General features: G+C 36.8%; 1 protein-coding gene across 1 annotated transcript in view; it reads right to left on the reverse strand.

Moving 5' to 3' along the window:
- Positions 1–19,502, reverse strand: part of LOC107660661 (low-density lipoprotein receptor-related protein 1B-like) — a 249,544-nt gene that overhangs the window by 49,718 nt on the left and 180,324 nt on the right. The window contains exons 43-54 of the mRNA XM_016450048.1: positions 16,675–16,864; positions 14,063–14,267; positions 11,004–11,196; positions 8,117–8,242; positions 7,601–7,729; positions 7,213–7,332; positions 6,742–6,855; positions 5,232–5,381; positions 4,529–4,651; positions 2,590–2,709; positions 2,023–2,151; positions 1,570–1,692 (exon numbers count right to left, since the gene is read on the reverse strand). Of these exons, the coding sequence (XP_016305534.1) occupies positions 1,570–1,692; positions 2,023–2,151; positions 2,590–2,709; positions 4,529–4,651; positions 5,232–5,381; positions 6,742–6,855; positions 7,213–7,332; positions 7,601–7,729; positions 8,117–8,242; positions 11,004–11,196; positions 14,063–14,267; positions 16,675–16,864 (1,722 nt within the window). The remainder of the gene's footprint in view (positions 1–1,569; positions 1,693–2,022; positions 2,152–2,589; positions 2,710–4,528; positions 4,652–5,231; positions 5,382–6,741; positions 6,856–7,212; positions 7,333–7,600; positions 7,730–8,116; positions 8,243–11,003; positions 11,197–14,062; positions 14,268–16,674; positions 16,865–19,502) is intronic.

A 19,502-nucleotide genomic window follows, 5' to 3' on the forward strand; every position in this document is an offset into this window, starting at 1 on the left:
AAGTACTTGAAAGGCACTAAATAAAGGGGGGTAAATCCTAAATTCAGAGTTAAAAGCTATATTGAGAGAGAAATTATGCAGAAATAAGGATAATGTTACTTTTTATAGGACAATGTTTATGTACTTAGGCTCATAATTTGTTGTTGGAAATAGTAATGTAGTGGATGCCTTAATCAAAACTTATTTACAGAAAATGCAACCCTGGAGCTTTCTTTGCTTAAAGGCACATGAATGGCTTATGACTCAGTCTTGATTATTAATTGATTAATTTGATTATTAATATATATATTATACGGAGGAAATGTTTGAGGTCATATTGAGGCATTTGACTTGGTGCACACTTTGTAAAGTTATTGAGATCACTTCTGAAATTTAGAGGAGACAAATGTGAGAGCTCCCGAGTCTTTAGTGTAGGAGAAAAATCTGAACACATTGTGTAATGTTGTTGAGATCTCTTCTAAACTTTTGAGGAGACAAATATGAGAGATCCAGAGTCTCTAAGGAGAAATATTTGAGCACAATGTGTAAAGTTATTGAGATCTCTTCTAAAGCTTTAAAAGAGACAAATGTGAGAGATCCAGAGTCTCAAGCTAAGGAGAAATATCTGAGCACAGTGTGTGATGTTGTTGAGATCTCTTCTAAAGCTTTAAAGAAGACCATTGTGAGAGTTTTTGTCTCAGGAGACAAGTTTGAGAAGCAGGAGACTCAAGCAAAAGTTTCCATTCAATCTTAAGGTAACCTCATTTCTGTCTAGGAGAAATATTTGAAATGGTAAAGAGATCTCTTTTTTATTTTATTTTATTTTTCTTCCCTCTGGTTAGCGTCAGTGTCATTTATCTACACCATTTCAATCAAAGACAATACATGCATTGTCATATTTGAAGTTGTTTTATGTACATGGTGTTTTATTGCACAGTGATATTACATACATGCAGAAATGGGCTGTACAAGACAAAATTTTAATACTAAACAAAGCAAAAAAAACAACAAAAAAACAACACTGGTACACTAGTGTTACATTTGTTAAAAAAAGGTATTGCTCTTATACTAAACATCTTGCACTTGTAAGTCCTTTCTAGTGTGTTTGGAAAATGTGGTGTAGTAACCCTTGATATTCTGATATTCTAAGGGTTCTGAGACACTGTTGAGACTAAAATGAGAAATACATGAGAATCACAACTAAGTCTCCCGAGGTTAGAAAGAGCAACCACTGAGGAATAAAATATTCCTATAATGGAGTCTTGATAAGTATTGCAGCAAGACAATGAAGAGATATTCTATGTTTCTTCCACCACATTCTCTGTTTTGACTCTGTTTCTCAAATATTTCCCATGTCTCATTTGTGTCTACTTCCATTTCTCCTAAGGAATTTTAGGAGAAACATCTGAAATGCTGTTGATACTAAAATGAGAGATTTATGAGAATCTCATCTAAGTCTCATGAGCTTAGGAATAGCAACCACTGAGCAATACATTTTTCCTATGGGTAAGTCTGAAAATACACTTTTAGAATATAGAAAAAGCAAATAAATATTACTCATTCAGACAGATTTCAAGAAAAGTTGCTTACCACATTCAACCGATTCATCCGAGCCATCTCTGCAGTCGTCATCATGGTCACAAACAAAGCGTTTTGGAATGCAGCCTTTGTTAACGCATCTGAAGGAATTCTCATCACATGTGTTATTTGGAGCTGCAGGGTAAACATCAGGACCTTGAGCTTAATTAATTCTCACTAAGACTTATTTCACCTTGGGGTACTAGTCATATCTGCCAAATCCATCTCTACCACAGCCTGCTGTCTAACATGTTACAAAACGCATCACTAATGAAGTGCCTGCGGTTAAGAATATCTTATTCTTTGGATGTCATTGAGTTTTTAAAGCCTGACCTGAGCACGTATCAAATAGGCAATTATAATGAATGGCCGATATCGCTGCTAGAACAACACCTGAAGGGAGCTTTCATCGATAACACATCGACATGCAGAAGACATTTTAAACAGATCAATGGGAATATTTACCACAGCCGGCCGCTGCGAGCTCATCGCTGCCATCGGGACAGTCTCTCTCCCCGTCACACAACCAGCGCTTGGGGACGCATGCGTACGAGCCTGGACAACTGAATAACCCTGGGGCGCAGGTCACCGAGCCTGGAGAATATTTAGTTAGTAATGCACCATTAAATGTTGCTCAGGTCTATTGATTATAAATCACAGCCTACTTGAATATCTAGAGGAATCACACAGTCAATTGTGAAAGCTTTTTAACAAATGCACAGCATACATTATGTTCTGTGTTGCTTATCAAGTTCCGAAAAGCGTTTATTGTGTTTAATTGCGTTATTAGGAACACAGCAATATTATTTATATCTTACTGACATTTCATTACAATCCAAATTAAACGTTTGTTTACTACAAATATTTACTAATATAATAAACCATGATTGCATTTTCATAATTGCCCAATTTATAATAGTTGCATTGTATTCAGCCCATGTATAAACTCAACTCATTCAAAACGCTGCCTTTGAGGCACGGAAAAATAATAGTTACAGTCGCAAATAATGGAAGGAGAGGTCACATGCGTACCGCAGAGATCCACGCTCTCGTCCACCCCGTCTCCACAGTCGTCTTCACCATCACAGAGCCACTGCTTCGCTATGCACTTGTTTTTCGAACAAGCAAACTGGTTCCACAGACAGGAGGAGTCTATCAGCAAAGGAGTTTGATAAATAACAGTGCTTAGAAAAATTACATCCACAATTTAGAAATTATCTCTAGCCGAATTCTTTTAGAGATTTATTTCTAAATTCAGCAGACTTGGCTGTAGACCTCTGGATTACACTTATATTACTTGTGCTCTCTAAAAACAGCAGCAACAAAACACTCTAAAACCTCTCGTCATAAATACGTCAGTCTTTGTTAGAGTGTTTTTTTACACAAAGATGCAATAAAACAGACTATTTGTGTTTTCTGCATTTTTGTTGTGTAATCACACTTTTATCCTGTCATTAATCTCAAATATATAGAACTAGCAGACACATCTATCTCTGTTCTTTGTGTTGAGCAACAGCTTTACCCTATGAAAATGTTTTTTTATTGCTTTCATTCAGCTCTGATATGTCTACATGCTAGTCCACTCCTAAAAGTTGACAAAATAATATTTCAGCTCATATATGGATTTAAAATGTACAGAATTGATGTTGTGGCAAAAGGGACAAATAAATTGGCGTAATCTATTTTAAAAATCTATTTCAAATAAATACTGGCCTTTGAAATGTTCTATTCATCAAAGAATTCTGAAAAAAGTCATTTGTATCACCATGTCCACAATATATGAAGAAGCACAGCTATTTTCACCTGCTTTCGGTAAAGAAATGTTTCTTGAAAACCAGATCAGCATTAGGATGATTTCTGAAGGATAATGTGACACTGAAAAAACTGGAGTAAAAGCTGCTGAAAATTCAGCTTTGCCATCACAGGAAAAAACTTAATTTTAAAATATATTAACATAGTGAACAGTCACTTTAAATTGTAATAATATTTTACAATATTACTGCCTACACTGTATTTTTGATCATATAAATGCAGCCTTGGTGAGCATAATAGATTATTTTCAAAAAAATCATCAACTTACAAAAACTTAACAACCTTAAACTTTTGAATAGTACTGTACCTCAACAGACATGCCTAAAAGACGATTTTTTAAATCGAATTCTTTTATGATCAAGAAATCTCACAGATCTGATGGAATATAATTATACATCAACATAATTATACACTAAAACATGCCCATGCATGTGCAAATTGCGATAGCAGGGCAGTTCATATCTAAGCCAAGTTTTTTTCCCTTTCAGTTCTATTCTAGACAGACTCTGCCTGCCAGAAGAGTTAGAGTGGTCCACTCCTGGGGTTAGAGCATGGAGAATGAAATTAAGGGTCACAGCAGGAAAGACTGGTCTCAAATTCCCACGATTCTCCTCGACTGTCTGATGCTCTCTTGCTATATCTGCAGATATCCTATCTCCATTCACAGTGCTGATGGTGAGCAAAGATGTCATGTCATCTTAAGGAGAAAAACACCCTTTCAATTCTAAAAAAGGAGCATGTCCACATTAGATGTGGAGCATAGGTTGTTTTTAAAAAAAAAAGTAATTAATTCACTAATTCATGCATTTATTCAAAAATAAATAAATAAATGCATACATACATAATCAATAAATAACTAAAACTCATTTATAAATGTATTATATATAATCTATCTGAATTTCATACAACCGTTTGGTGAACTGAAAGTGCTTTGAGGGATCCTGTTATATACTGTACATACACATAAGCCTCCAAGGGCACAGGTACACATGGGGATTGGTTTTTATCACCTGAAAATGCTTCTCTTGACCTCAGTATTAGCAGCTGAATTGGTTTCTGCATTCAAAGCTCATCTCAAGAGGTGGGCCGTAATCTCTCGCTCCACATGAGAAATCAAGCTGAGTGAAAGCAATGGGAGGCTAATACCAGTCATGCATACCACACTGGAACTCATCTGCACCATCTTCACAATCCTTCTGCCCATCACAAAGCCACACGCTGGAGATGCAGTTCCCGCTGGGGCAGGCGAAGTGGCCTTCTGCACATTTCTGCCCATGGGAGACTGCGGCAGTCAGAGAAAATACGTGTTTGATTATGGAGAGCGTAAATAAGTCCACGATTTGCTTAGTGAGAATTTGGTCCGGCAGTTGTTTGGGTCATTATTCCCTCCCTAAAATCGCTCCCAGGCAGATTAAATCTTTATGTGATGCAATTCTCTATGGGACTATAAGGGTGAAAAAGTGCACTTGCCTCATTAAAAGTACATCTCCATTCAGACAGGTCTTCTCCGATAAATTCCACATTTGCTTTCTATTTGAAACCACTGACACGCTAATGAGTAATAAGCTGAAACCTGCCAAGACTAATTTTCAGGCCACCTTTTCATCAGTGGTTTTGAAGGGACCGCAGTTTGCAGGAGTGTTTAAATGTCTGCTCTTCGCAAGTCTGACAATCACCAATAATTATTCATCAGCCTTCCGCACCTTTTGAGGCTCTTCAAGCATGGAGAAAAAGACAGGGTCTTGTCTCTGCTTCATTACCTCTTTCATAAATAGTGTTTCGACAAAATGAATTCTATTTTAATGGAACCTGGCTTCCTCAAGCTGCAAAGCTAACAAACGGAGAGTTATAGTGAGCGTTACCCTGACAGTTCTTCTCGTCAGCGTAATCTCCGCAGTCATTGGCTCCATCACACAGCCACGAATGGTGAACACACAGTGAGGTGCGGTTACAACTGACAAAGACCTTTTCTGCAACTCCCATCCTGTAAAAGTCTGCACAATCTGTGTGATCTGAAAAAAGGGGGAAGACTTTGTGATCTAGGTCACAAGAGATGACAAAACAGATGACGCAAGTGATTCCAAGCTGTATGATCATTCATGCAGACACACACAATCCATAATCAAAATGAAAACAATAGTTCACCCAAATATGACTTCTGTCCATACGACTCTCAAAAGATGATTTTCTTAATAATATCCAAGCTACTCTTTGCAATGTAATGAAAGTGAATAGCGCGGAGTCTCCAAAATTACAAATAAAGCACCATTACAGTAATAAAGTATCATTAAAATACAACTACACTATTCAGAAAGGGTACATTAAATAGATCAAAAGTAATAGTAAACACATTTATAATGTTACACAAGATTTCTATTTCAAACAAATTATGTACTTTTGAACTTTTTTTATTCATCAAAGAATCCTGAAAAAGAAGTATCACAGTTTCCACAACAATATTAGGTAGCACATGTGTTTTCAACATTGATAATAATAATAATAATAATAATAATAATAATAATAATAAGTGTTTCTTGAGCACCAAATCAATATATAAGGATGATTTCTGAAGAACCATGTGATACTACAAGACTGTAGTAATAGCTGCTGAAAATTTGGCTTTGCATAAATAAATTGTAATGACACTTCATAATATTATAAAGTTTTTTTTTGGACCAAATAAATTTAGACTTAGTAAACATAAAAGGTTTCTTTTAAAAAATCATACTGATCCCAAACTTTTGAAGGGCAATGTATAAGTCGGCTGAAGCCATATGATAGCTTTTTGTGAAAAACAGGCTGAAATTTGTTTGGTCGAAAATATTGTTCTCCTCCAAAGCCCCAAAATGGACTTCAGAAGTCATGCAGTCTACAAAAACATCAATACCAAATGCCATTGGCTCTGTCATTGATGTCAATGCTGCCATTTGATTTGAAAGTTCCAGCAGTTTTGACTAACTAATTAATTTAGACAAAAAATTCACTACACGTGACTAAAATAATGACTACAATATCATATGACATCAAAAGACTTGGAATATAGTCCCTCTGTCCCTCAGACTTGCTTTTAAAATACTTTTAAGGTGCTTTTTGTCATTTTGCCCCCTTTCATTATATGGGAAAGAGTGGACAGGATATGCTTTAAAAATGTGCATTTTTTGTTCCATTGAGGAAAGACAGTCATAAAGATTTGGAAGGACATTTTTTTTTCATCTCTGGGTGAACTGTCCCTTTAATGACAGTTTATTGATTTATCCTCAGTTCTATCTAGGAATGCATTACATTTGTAGTCTATAATAGTCTGATACATCAAGGCAGTGATTATTACAGTAGGATAAAGAGAACGTGTGCTGCTTTGCAACATGGCCTTACTGCAGTTCTTTTCATCCGAGGCATCAGCGCAGTCGATGACCTGGTTGCACCAGGAGGATATTGGTATGCAAGTTCCATCTTGACAGGATGACTCAGATGCAGCACACGTGACATCTGGAACAGAGACACTTCATTTACACTGAGAGCGGAGAGACTAAATCTCCTGGATGTGCGCTTAAATGAATGAAATATTGTGCGGCAATATTTGTATGATATGCACCGCAATTCACTGATGATAACAGGGTCTTCCAGACAGGACAGCTCCAAAGAAAATGACTTGTGAATTGCTTTCACAGCTTGAAAATTGGACAGTCATTTTTGAGGTCTAACATGGCCCAAAATAAACCTACTAGCAGCACAATATATTTTTTGCTGCCTATTTTCTTTTATAGACTGCAAAAAAATAACTTCCTTAAGTGAAATTTATATGCAAAATGTAAAAATAATAATATTCGCAGATAAGATACCCACTGTTACAAAATGCCTCATCTGAGTTGTCCCCACAGTCGTCCATTCCATCACAAAAGCGATTGTTAGCCACACAACGCCTGTTGTAGCAAGGACGGTGACCCTTTCGGCAGCTCCTGTTGTCTAGCGATACGGAAAGCAACGGCACAGCAAATCTTTCACATCAGGGCAAAAAAGCTTCATATCCTCTCTCTTATTTACTCTATCTGTTGCTCTGGGCTTATTCCCATTTGCTCCTCTGGTTGAAAGCAGTAAGGAGAAGCGGCTCATTTTATTAGGTTGAAGCCTCAGGGAATGGAACTGCCACCTTAAACCAATTCTGCGTGCTTACTGCTTTCATGATGCAGGAGCAGGGCGTACATACGGCGAAGCATTGTGATCGGCTACTTACCACAATATTGCATTTTCTCATCTGACTTGTCTTTGCAGTGGGCAATTCCATCACATGTTAGCTGGTAGTCTATACATTCCCCATTTCCACACTCAAACTCAGTGTGGATGTTGCAAGAGGACGTTTTCGCTATAAAAGAACACAAAATGATGTTAAAAGAATCTAGCAAACAAAACATGTTAATCATAGAAAAGATGTATTCAACTGCATTTTTTATTGATTTTTAATTAACTTCTGAATAAAATAAAACAATAAGACAACAATTAGAATCATGTCTTTGATCCAATAGCACACCTTTCCTCAAAAAGCTACACTTTTTGAAGTACCATTCATGTCCATATAGCAAAAATAGTACAGAAAGAGTTTAAATCCCAAACTTCTGAGCAACAGCCATAGCGATGACTAGTTAAATACAAAACAAATGCTGGAATAAATGAAGCAAAGTAATTTCACATCTTTCTGAGATGGAGGGACTCATATTCCCTGAGAGTCTGAGGGAAGCATGGTGAAACTTACACACACATCTGTTGTCATCGAGCAGTATCCGCTCTCCTCGGCAGCTGCAGTTGACTGTGCCATCTGGAGTAAGGAGACACAGGTCACCACAGCCACCATTCAGAACCCTGCATGGAGATAGCTCGCCTGAAACACAGGGACAAGGGAACATCACGTACCTTCACAACAGTGCTCTGAGTATATACAAAAAAAGCCTAAATAACAATATTAAGCAACAAACAAACATGAACACAGAGAAAAGTAATTCCAAAGACTTTGAAGTGAGCAATCCACAAAACTTTGAGCTAAAACAGGTTTGCTTTCTTAAAAAGAGCTGACTACACTGACAAATGCAGTACATCAGGGGCTTATTCACTGAATACCCTGGAGTTCCTACAAAGTGCTGTTCCTAAGCAAAACAAAAAAAAGTTGTTAAAAATTTAAAACGTAAGTGTAATCTCGTTTAAACAGAAGAAGAGAACTATACTGTTCTGCTCTATGTATTTCTAGGTCACTATAATCAAATATGCAAATTTGTGATATTAAACCTGCGACTCTTTAGTACCAATGTTAGTTTAGTCTTATTGAGATACTATTATAGTTTTTTATTACATTTTTGAATCAGTTTTCATTTTTATATTTTCCGCTTCTTCATTTTAGTTTTTAATTGTAATTTTAGTAATTTTGTGTTGTATACTGTTAAAAAATAAAGATAGAACGATAGATAGATAGACAGACAGACAGATATATAGATGATACAAACAGACAGACAGACAGACAGACAGACATAGATAGATATATAGATAGATAGATAGATAGATAGATAGATGGATAGATAGATAGATAGAAAATTCTGTCATATTAATGCAGTACATTGTGTGCTATTTATTTTAGTGTATATAGTTTTTAATAATTTTTATTTCAGTTTTAGTTTTTGTTATTTTAGTACAACAAGTTAAACTTGGCAACTAGCCGAAAAGTTTTGAAATCTGAAAAAGATTTTATACTTTATTTCATTTAAGTTAAAGCTATTATTTTTATTTAAAATAAAATTTTTTATGGTGTACATTTTAGTTTCAGTTTTAGTTAACTATAATAACCCTGCTTTATACAGACGTCAGATGTTCTCACATCCATTAAAGCACAAGATGTTCTTAGGACAGATCTCAAATCATGCTGGAGAACAGGTTTTTGGTTTATGCTGCCTGACTGCTGTCATTAAAGTTACCAAGACATTCTGCAAGTTTTACTCAAATTATTATGCAGGTAATGTATATTTATAATTAAAAACAAAATAGAAATAGAAAGAATTGTCCATTTAATCAGACTGGTCAAATAACTTGTTACGAAACATTATGAATCCAGAACATTGGGCCTCTGGGAGCTGTATGAAGCACCCATACCTATGAAGAGCCTCCAGCATCTCTAATTCATTGTACTGTGACTCAACATGAATATGGAAACAAGTCTCAAAAATCAAAGGTGGTGTGTTAAAGGCGTCATATGATGTGGCTAAAAATAACATTATTTTGTGTATTTGGTGTAATGAAATGTGTTTATGCGGTTTAAGGTTAAAAAAACACATTATTTTCCACATACTGTACATTATTGTTTCTCCTCTATGCCCTCCTTTCTGAAACGCGTCGATTTTTACAAAGCTCATCGGTCTGAAAAGTGAGGTGTATGCTGATTGGCCAGCTATCCAGTGCGTTGTGCTATTTAAGTATAAATACCTCAAGCGTGTGACGGAAATGTTACTCTCTTACCATATTGTGATGCCCTGTCCGGCCAGAGCAATGAAACAAAAACATTAAAACCCATTATAAACGAGGCATTTGTTGCATCCAGTGGGGACATAATTATGGATTATAATGACTTATACTGTATTTTTACGGGTTGCGTTGCATCGCGCAGCGTAAACATAAAACTATGTCTGCATTTGTGATCGGAGAAATGACAAACAACAAGCGCTACTCTACACTGCTCAAAACTCGCGTTTGAAGCGACCAGCACAGATCAGCTCCAGGCATGATGAAGCGGATTTCGTCCTCTTTTGGAAGACCAAACAAAGTAGCTTTCACAACGAAACACACAGCGCCTTCACGACATGGCGGCGGTGGCAACAACAATACTACAGCGAGAATAAAATTTACGCCTTCTTTCTTTGCGTGAACATTTGGGCGGCGTTATGCAAATCTTCCCACATTGTGACGTAGACATGTGGGGGCGTGTTAGAACGAGCCATTTTAGGTAGGCGTGGTTGACTCTTAACTTTTATAAAGAATATCTCTTTGGATTTGAGACTTTAGTCTTTGCAACTTTACAGATCTTCTTTATGCACCAAGAGCTTGTAACACTCCAAAGAGAAAGGAAAAATTGAAATCGCATCATATGACCCCTTTAACTTGGCATAGTGTCAGATGAAAGAATAGGAAAGAAAGATTTCTGTAAGAAGATCACATTGTTGATCACAACAGCAGTTATCCTCACATCTGTCTGGTGGTGTTGACTGGTAACATTCCTTAGGTAAAAATGCTTAGGGGCAGACAGCTGCAATCATATGGCATGATCAAACAAATGAGAGGAGAAAACCCCTCACAGCAAGCTCCCAAACAGAAACCGTCGGGAGTCTCTTAAACCGATTTCCCAATGTCCTACTTTTCATATTTGTGACAGTTCAGAGCATCCTCTGTGACTCAAGGATACTTTTTTAAATGAATTATGTCACCAATTTAGTTTGCTTGGTTACTAAATAAGTCCACTCTAATTTATCATTCCTACTATTCCTTGGAAATCAAAACGAGCCACCACCAGCGAAAGCTTAACTCTGAATTCAATGCAGGCAACACATATATGAAAGTTTTAGAGGCCACTCTCAGAGCCCAAACATTTATTTTGGAATACTTACAATTATTAGTGTCTTTGGCAACTGCTATAATTCCCATTGGCTGGTGGGGAATATCAGCCCTGAGAACTTTAGTATCTCCTCCCGTGAACTTGTTGGTTCGCAGCACAGCCCGCCGAGTCCAGTCAGACCAAAAAATGTAGTTTCCGTGGATAGCAAGTCCAAAAAATGTGCCAGCTACTGACCTTATAATCACCTGACAACAAATACAGAGGGTAAAGCATAAAGCATTTGCTTACAGATTATATATATTCGATATATAGTATATATCTGTGTGCTGCCATGTATTGTATACATTGTATTATAAGTGAGTGTGTTGTATGTTTATGTGTATATTAATATTTGTGAAAGAAGGCTGCATTTATTTTTAATTATTTCTATTTTAATAGTAAATTTAAAAGAACAGCATTTTTTGAAATAGAACAAATCATACTGATCCCAAAATAAAACACTGAAAAACTAACATTAACAGTTTTAAATTATACAAGTGAATTTAGGCATCGCATTATTATAATGTACAATATGAACAATTTTATAAATATTTATTTTGAGATGTCCTAAAGATAATCGCAAAGGTAATCAAAACGTAAAATCAGGACAAAATTTACATGCATTATTAAATATCCAATATTGACCGATAAAATAAATTAAAATACATTTCGGTAACACTTTAGTATAGGGACCAATTTTCATTATTAACTAGTTGCGTATTGCCATTCTTATTAAATAACAGATTGGCTGTTTATCAGTACTTATAAATCACATATTCTTTAAGACCATATTCTACATCCCTAATCCTACCCAATACCTAAACTTTACAACTAGCTAACTAACTTTTAATAAGCAGCAAATTAGGAGTTTAATGAGGCAAAAGTCTTCGTTAATGGTTTGTTAATAGCGAGAATTGGACCTTAAAATAAAGTGAAACCAAAATTTCTAATATGGTATGGTACTGATATTTCATGCATCCTAAAATTTCAGCCATCCAGCTGTCAAAATATTCACCACTATTATCAGTCATCGCCAAACATGCATCATTTTTGGCCACCAGTCCTTTAGAAAAATGCATCTTACACAAGGATCAAACATTGGCTTACAATTAAAAACAAGGGACAAAAACAAACTCTGACGACCACTGGAAAGTCTCTATGAGGGGACTAAAACTAATGTGTAGGTAGAGGACACATGCTTTAAATAATCCCCCAAGCAGCCAGTTTAGCCCAGATCCTGTGAGTGTTAATGCAGGTGTCATGGTGACGGACACAGATATACATCACACGACTCCTTCTGGGAGTTTCCAGGCTGTGGGGCGGGAGGATGTCCCACAGCTCCGGAGACCCAACCATTAACAGGAACACGCTTGTAGTCGTGATCACATTAGCCCTGCAACCATGGTGGGAAAAATAGGACAGGTGTTGATTAAGAGAGCCCAGCTTGAGCAAACAACAACTGGAGATACAAGAGGGGGGGAAAAATGAGGAGCATGCCAGATGGTTTTTGATGGAGCATATTGATTCAGAATTAAATTTAGGGGTGCAAGCGTTCTGCTCCAGCATTAATTATCTCTGCTTATCTGATCAAATAGATGTCAAATAGAGTTTTTGGCTAACAACTATAGCCACATGCATTTGCTCGCAGTTCTGATGGGCATTACCAAAAATTTACATCTATAATAATAGTCCTCTTTGTGTGGATGTGATATAAATGATGGCACCTCACAGTGTGACAGATTGTGTTTCATCAGAGAAAGTCTAACCATGCGTACCGTTAAGCTTCCACTCAGTTTCACCACACAAACCCCTTCACTAAAACCAGTTGGGAGATTCCAACTGCAAGGCAGTTTGCCAAAAGCCATGTTGATTTAGTTTTGCTTAATTCTTCACAGTTTAATTGGCTAGTTGATAGGACAGCCTGGCAGGGGTCTCAAAATAAGCTTTCATTACCACTAGTGCACTTAGATTGGGAGGTTGAGGAACTCTAATTAACTCTTTTTCATGTTTCTTCAAAGTGGATAATTCATTACGATTAAGCTGATTTTATGAAGGGTCAATGGACCCGGCATCAGTGGACACTAATAACTCCAGAGGGTCACCCGTCCCATGGGCGGTCATCAAGTCATTATTGTCGAGATGTACTGTAGAGACCCGCTGCAAAACTCAGTTAAATTTAGAGCCCGAACCCGACCCGAACCCAAAATCCCCCCCCCCCCCCCCCCCCCACACCATGCAAATCTTCCTAGATAGTGACGTAGGTATGTGGGGGCGTGTTAGAACGAGCCGTTTTAGGTAGGTGTGGCTGACTCTTAAATTTTATAAAGAATATCTCTTTGGATTTGAGACTTTAGTCTTTGCAACTTTACAGATCTTCTTTATGCACCAAGAGCTTGTAACACTCCAAAGAGAAAGGAAAAATTGAAATCGCATCATATGACCCCTTTAAATCAGACACAGAGATGCAGTGCGGTAAGATCGCATTTATTTCAATTCATTAATTATATAATTTATTTGAATTAGCGAGAGAGAGAGAGAGAGAGCGAGAGGGATGAAAGTTGCATGTGTGAACCTGCGTCTGCACATCTCTCTCTACAAGCAATGAGGCTTAGTTACTTCAAAAACAGCGATTTTACCCCCGCATTGTAGAGAAATATAACATCAGTAGCCTATCGAAGCTATTTTACTAATAAAAGTTTCCGTGCTGTGTTGTCGTTGTCATGTGAAATAATGTGTGTGCGTGCATCTATGAAAGCCTACTGCATCGTGTCGGGTAGCAGACCTCTAATCAGCATACCATAATTAATTTGCTTAAAGTTTGACAATAAGGTTCTTCGTGTATTAGTTGCATTAGATAACATTAGACATGCATTGACTAACAATGAACTAACATTATAGCTATTTTTAACAGTATTAATTAATTTTAAATGTTATAGAACTAATAAAATATTACATATTTTTAAAAATATTTAAATAGCACATCAACCTAGATTAATAAATGCTGTAGAAGGGTTGTTTATTGGAAAAATGTTTTTCTGAAACATCACGAAAGAGAGAAAGAGTGATACTCACATGTCTGTGGGAGCCGTCATATTCACAGCGTTCAATTTTGCCCAGGCTGCCGTCAGAGAAATACAGCTTCTCCGCTTTATGGTCAATTGTGAGTCCGTTAGGAGTGAATACATCTGTGCTAATGATGACTTTCATGTTATTCCCTGCAAGAGTGGAGCGCATGATACTGGGGCGCTGCTCGTTCCAATTGGTCCAAAACATGAGGCTACAAAATACATGGGACAAAAAATGAGAGGAATGGAAGCGATTTTACAGACAGCACTAGCGAGACAAAATGATTCAATACTGTCGCCTGCTGGTATTTTTAAACCGGCTCTATGGCGCAAGGGAATATCTCTGACTTCACAAATAATAGTGGACAGAAAGGCCTCAGGGCCTATTTGATGTCCCTCTTACAAATTCCTTTCACAGTCTAATTCCACGGACTAATTGAAAATTAGTGACACATGCTGACATTCTATGCCAATTAATAATTTCAGGTTAGATTCTAATTAACAGCAGTCTGTAGTCCATTTGAAAAAGTGCCAGATTACCAAGTAAGCATATTCTCTCCAAGGTTGGGGGTTTAATGTAGTCGGTGAACTCAGGGTCGGCACATCTTTCTGAATATCAATGCTGTTCATGAGTCTCAAACTGTTCTTTTGGAGAGGATATTTAAGTGCATATACCATCCACGATGTCTGGAGAGTTGCTACTTTGCTGGGTCAGGAATAAAAATATTCCTTCCACAACTAATTTCACATGGTGCCCTGCTCATCTGAAGAGGTCAAGCTAATTAAAATGTTTTCCTTCTTGACTGATTGACATTCCATATATGTCAGTTTTCCTGTGTGTGACGAATCAATTTGCTCTCGATTTTAAAAGTCAATATGCTTCCTCCTGACATAAAAATCTATTTTGTTTCACATTACGTGTCCACAAAGGTTTCTCTATCAAGTGAATGTGTCCATTTTGTTTAGTCTGTAGCGAATGAAATCTTTCCCTCTGTTGGAGCGGAAAAATGGCACCTTTTATACGCGTCACATCAAATGCCATTGGTTCTTGCATGTCACATGACCGATGACTGGGCTTTTTGAATGTTATGAAGTACAAATAAGCATTTCAATGCACATGACAACAAACTCAAAGTCTCATGTGAAATTATAAATTTTTTGTCCTGTATAAAAGTACTGTCCTTGAAAATTGAAAAAAAAACAAAAAAACATTCTCAATGTCATTTTTGTGATTTGAGAGTCTTTATAGGCAACAATATCAGATACCTAAGAGGGCAAAAAAATATCTTACTTTTGACATTCATCCAGGGCCAAGACGTGGGGATGGTCATCCTCAGACATGGTGACAACGGCTTGGCTGGTAAAAGCTGCTTGTCGGCTCTGGTCTACTGTGTATCTGCTGGTGCTTGCTTTATGGTCAATTGTGAGTCCGTTAGGAGTGAATACATCTGTGCTAATGATGACTTTCATGTTATTCCCTGCAAGAGTGGAGCGCATGATACTGGGGCGCTGCTCGTTCCAATTGGTCCAAAACATGAGGCTACAAAATACATGGGACAAAAAATGAGAGGAATGGAAGCGATTTTACAGACAGCACTAGCGAGACAAAATGATTCAATACTGTCGCCTGCTGGTATTTTTAAACCGGCTCTATGGCGCAAGGGAATATCTCTGACTTCACAAATAATAGTGGACAGAAAGGCCTCAGGGCCTATTTGATGTCCCTCTTACAAATTCCTTTCACAGTCTAATTCCACGGACTAATTGAAAATTAGTGACACATGCTGACATTCTATGCCAATTAATAATTTCAGGTTAGATTCTAATTAACAGCAGTCTGTAGTCCATTTGAAAAAGTGCCAGATTACCAAGTAAGCATATTCTCTCCAAGGTTGGGGGTTTAATGTAGTCGGTGAACTCAGGGTCGGCACATCTTTCTGAATATCAATGCTGTTCATGAGTCTCAAACTGTTCTTTTGGAGAGGATATTTAAGTGCATATACCATCCACGATGTCTGGAGAGTTGCTACTTTGCTGGGTCAGGAATAAAAATATTCCTTCCACAACTAATTTCACATGGTGCCCTGCTCATCTGAAGAGGTCAAGCTAATTAAAATGTTTTCCTTCTTGACTGATTGACATTCCATATATGTCAGTTTTCCTGTGTGTGACGAATCAATTTGCTCTCGATTTTAAAAGTCAATATGCTTCCTCCTGACATAAAAATCTATTTTGTTTCACATTACGTGTCCACAAAGGTTTCTCTATCAAGTGAATGTGTCCATTTTGTTTAGTCTGTAGCGAATGAAATCTTTCCCTCTGTTGGAGCGGAAAAATGGCACCTTTTATACGCGTCACATCAAATGCCATTGGTTCTTGCATGTCACATGACCGATGACTGGGCTTTTTGAATGTTATGAAGTACAAATAAGCATTTCAATGCGCATGACAACAAACTCAAAGTCTCATGTGAAATTATAAATTTTTTGTCCTGTATAAAAGTACTGTCCTTGAAAATTGAAAAAAAAACAAAAAAACATTCTCAATGTCATTTTTGTGATTTGAGAGTCTTTATAGGCAACAATATCAGATACCTAAGAGGGCAAAAAAATATCTTACTTTTGACATTCATCCAGGGCCAAGACGTGGGGATGGTCATCCTCAGACATGGTGACAACGGCTTGCCTGGTGAAAGCTCCTTGTCGGCTCTGGTCTACTGTGTATCTGCCGATGCTTGAGGTGGTGGAGCTAGTCCAGTAAATCGTGTCCCAGGCACGGTGATAAGCCAAGCCCTCAACCGAACCCACATCTATAGAAAAAAAACAAAAGTTTGACCGTGCTTCATTCCCACTGGCTAAGACACACTGAATCCAGTCACATGGAAAGGTGATGTTTTCTTTGATATTACAATTTGGAAATGAACACACCACTGTGTGTTAATGCTTTCAACTGTTGTATTTATAGGAATGAAGAATTCCACGTTTTCTCCCAAAAGCTGCACAGAAAATGTGAAACTGAGGAAAGACCATTTAAAGCTGTGGTATTACCATATTAGAATGTTACAGAAGATTTTGATTTCAAATAAATGCTGCCCTTTTGAACTTTCTATTAATCAAAAAATCATGTATGACAGTTTCCACATAAATATTAAGCAGCACAACTGTTTTGATCTGTGATAATAAGAGGAAATGTTTCATGACAACCAAAGCAGCATATTAGGATAATTTCTAAAGAGTCATGTGACACTGAAGACTGGAGTAATGGCTGCTGAAAATTCAGCTTTGCCATCACAGGAATACATTTTATTTTTTAAAAATATTAAAATAAAATAGTTGTTTTAAAACATCATAATATTTCACAATTTTACTTTTTTAACTCTAAATACAGCCTTGGTAGGACACTTTTTTTCCCCTTGCATTCTTTTTGATATTGAAATCACACAGTGAATGTGTTCATTCAGGAAACCATATAATCAATCAAAGCGACATCTCACTATTAGCATTATAAAACGGTTAGGCTTTGTCTGCTGTCATGTCTAAAAAATTCATCAGTGAAATAGCAAATGTTTAAACAGAGGCTGTAGCTAAAAATGCTACTCTTTGGAAAATCTTTAAGAATACTTTATGAATGGTCTGCAGAAATCCATCACTAATTAATCATTCACAATAAAATGTGCCTGAAAGCTTGCCTTTGCAGAAACTGTTGGAGAGGCCAGGGAGTAATTAACAGGGGATGTATAACTTAATTAGGGAAATATGGATTATTAACATCCTCACCCTCTCCTGGTGACAGAACGGAGAGGGTGTTTGCATGCGTTACAAGTGTGCATGTAGTCAAGGTGGCTGGGATTGACTTTCATCTCTGGGAAAGTGAGTGAACTCGCCATCAAAAAGCCAGCTCATTTCAACCTGTAGTCAACATCCCACTCTCACTCTCTTCGGCTGGGGTACATATGCTCAAATAGATAGAGGTGGAGGATACTGTATTTATGTGAATGTTACTGCGTGGCAGGGGTATGAAAAGTACACGTGAATGGTCAAATGCACTTCTCCTTCAAAAATGTCTCAAGTGAACATTAACAGGCTGGATATGCATCAAAATATCTAATCTGTGCTTTAGGCTGAAATTTTAATTCTAGACGTACTTCACAGTCAAATTAGTTTGAATGTTTTATGTATTTTATGCTAATAAAGTAATTACTTGAAAAATGTGCATGCTGTTTTTTTAATTTAATTAGCTCATATTTGATATTAATAATGTATATAATATTTAACTTAATTTAAAAAGGTAATGTATTCAACAGCATATTAGTTGTAGACGTAATATTGAAATTCCTACCAAGAATCTTGATATTTTCACAAACACTAACACTAAAAAATGAATTGATTTTAACGATAAAAGACTGTAAAAATGCTACGGCAAAAACCTGTTAACTGGTTAAGAGTATGTATCCTTACTGTATACAGTGAATAACTGTAATAGAGCTAACCTTACCTTATATTTAGAGTAATTTTACATTAAAATACTATAAATTGACATTCCCAGAAGTCCCTGTGTGACAGCTCACATTTGATGGATTTTCGATTAAGTAACTACGTATGCTTCAGTTATGGAAGTTTCAGTTCTGGCAACCACAGCTACCGTATTTTGTTTTTTGTTTGTGTGTGTGTGTGCATGTAGTTTTCTTTTTTCCAGTATACACTTGTGAGAAAAAAAGAAAGTGATTCTAATTGATGTAAATTATGTTTTGTTAGTACATATTCTAAACAAAGGCAAGGATGAATCAGAACAAAACCCTTTTCATGATGACAAAGAGTAGCCTTTAAAAAAAAAAAGGCAAATGAAGTAAAAGTGAAATCTGAAAAAAGGTCTAATACCTAAGGAGCAATGAGGTTAGTTAAAAGAGAATTCCGAGAGTACTGTAAGTGGATAGAAGCACTAATCATGCAGCACATAAGCTTTCTAAGTATATCTGCATCCCATTAACCTCAGCAAAGTGAAATGAGCTGGCTTACTAAGTACCAAAAATGGCATTAAGGGATGCCTGTTTACCTAAGACACATAAATTGTATTTCGATTTAAAGGATAGTCCATCCAAAAACAAAACTTTAGTTGTTTACTGTTTTGTTCTAAAGCTGTATGACTTATGTTCTGAGGACTGAAGCTTTTAAGCTTCAAAGAAGAATCATACCATGAAAGTAAATTATGAAAGATTTTTTTTTAAAGATTTATTTTTGGTGTTTTTGCCTTTATTATGATAGGACAGACCAGAGCTGACAGGAAGTGAAGTGGGAGAGAGAGTGGGGTGGGATCGGGAAATGTTCTCGAATCGGAATTCGAACTTGGGAGGCCTGTAGCGCAACAGCTCTGTATGTCTGCGCTATCGGCACTAGGGATGTAACGATTCACTCAACTCACGATTCGATTCGATTCATGATTTTGATTTC

The sequence above is a fragment of the Sinocyclocheilus anshuiensis genome, unplaced genomic scaffold, assembly GCF_001515605.1.
Source record: "Sinocyclocheilus anshuiensis isolate Anshui unplaced genomic scaffold, SAMN03320099.WGS_v1.1 scaffold627, whole genome shotgun sequence".
Lineage (NCBI taxonomy): Eukaryota > Metazoa > Chordata > Actinopteri > Cypriniformes > Cyprinidae > Sinocyclocheilus > Sinocyclocheilus anshuiensis.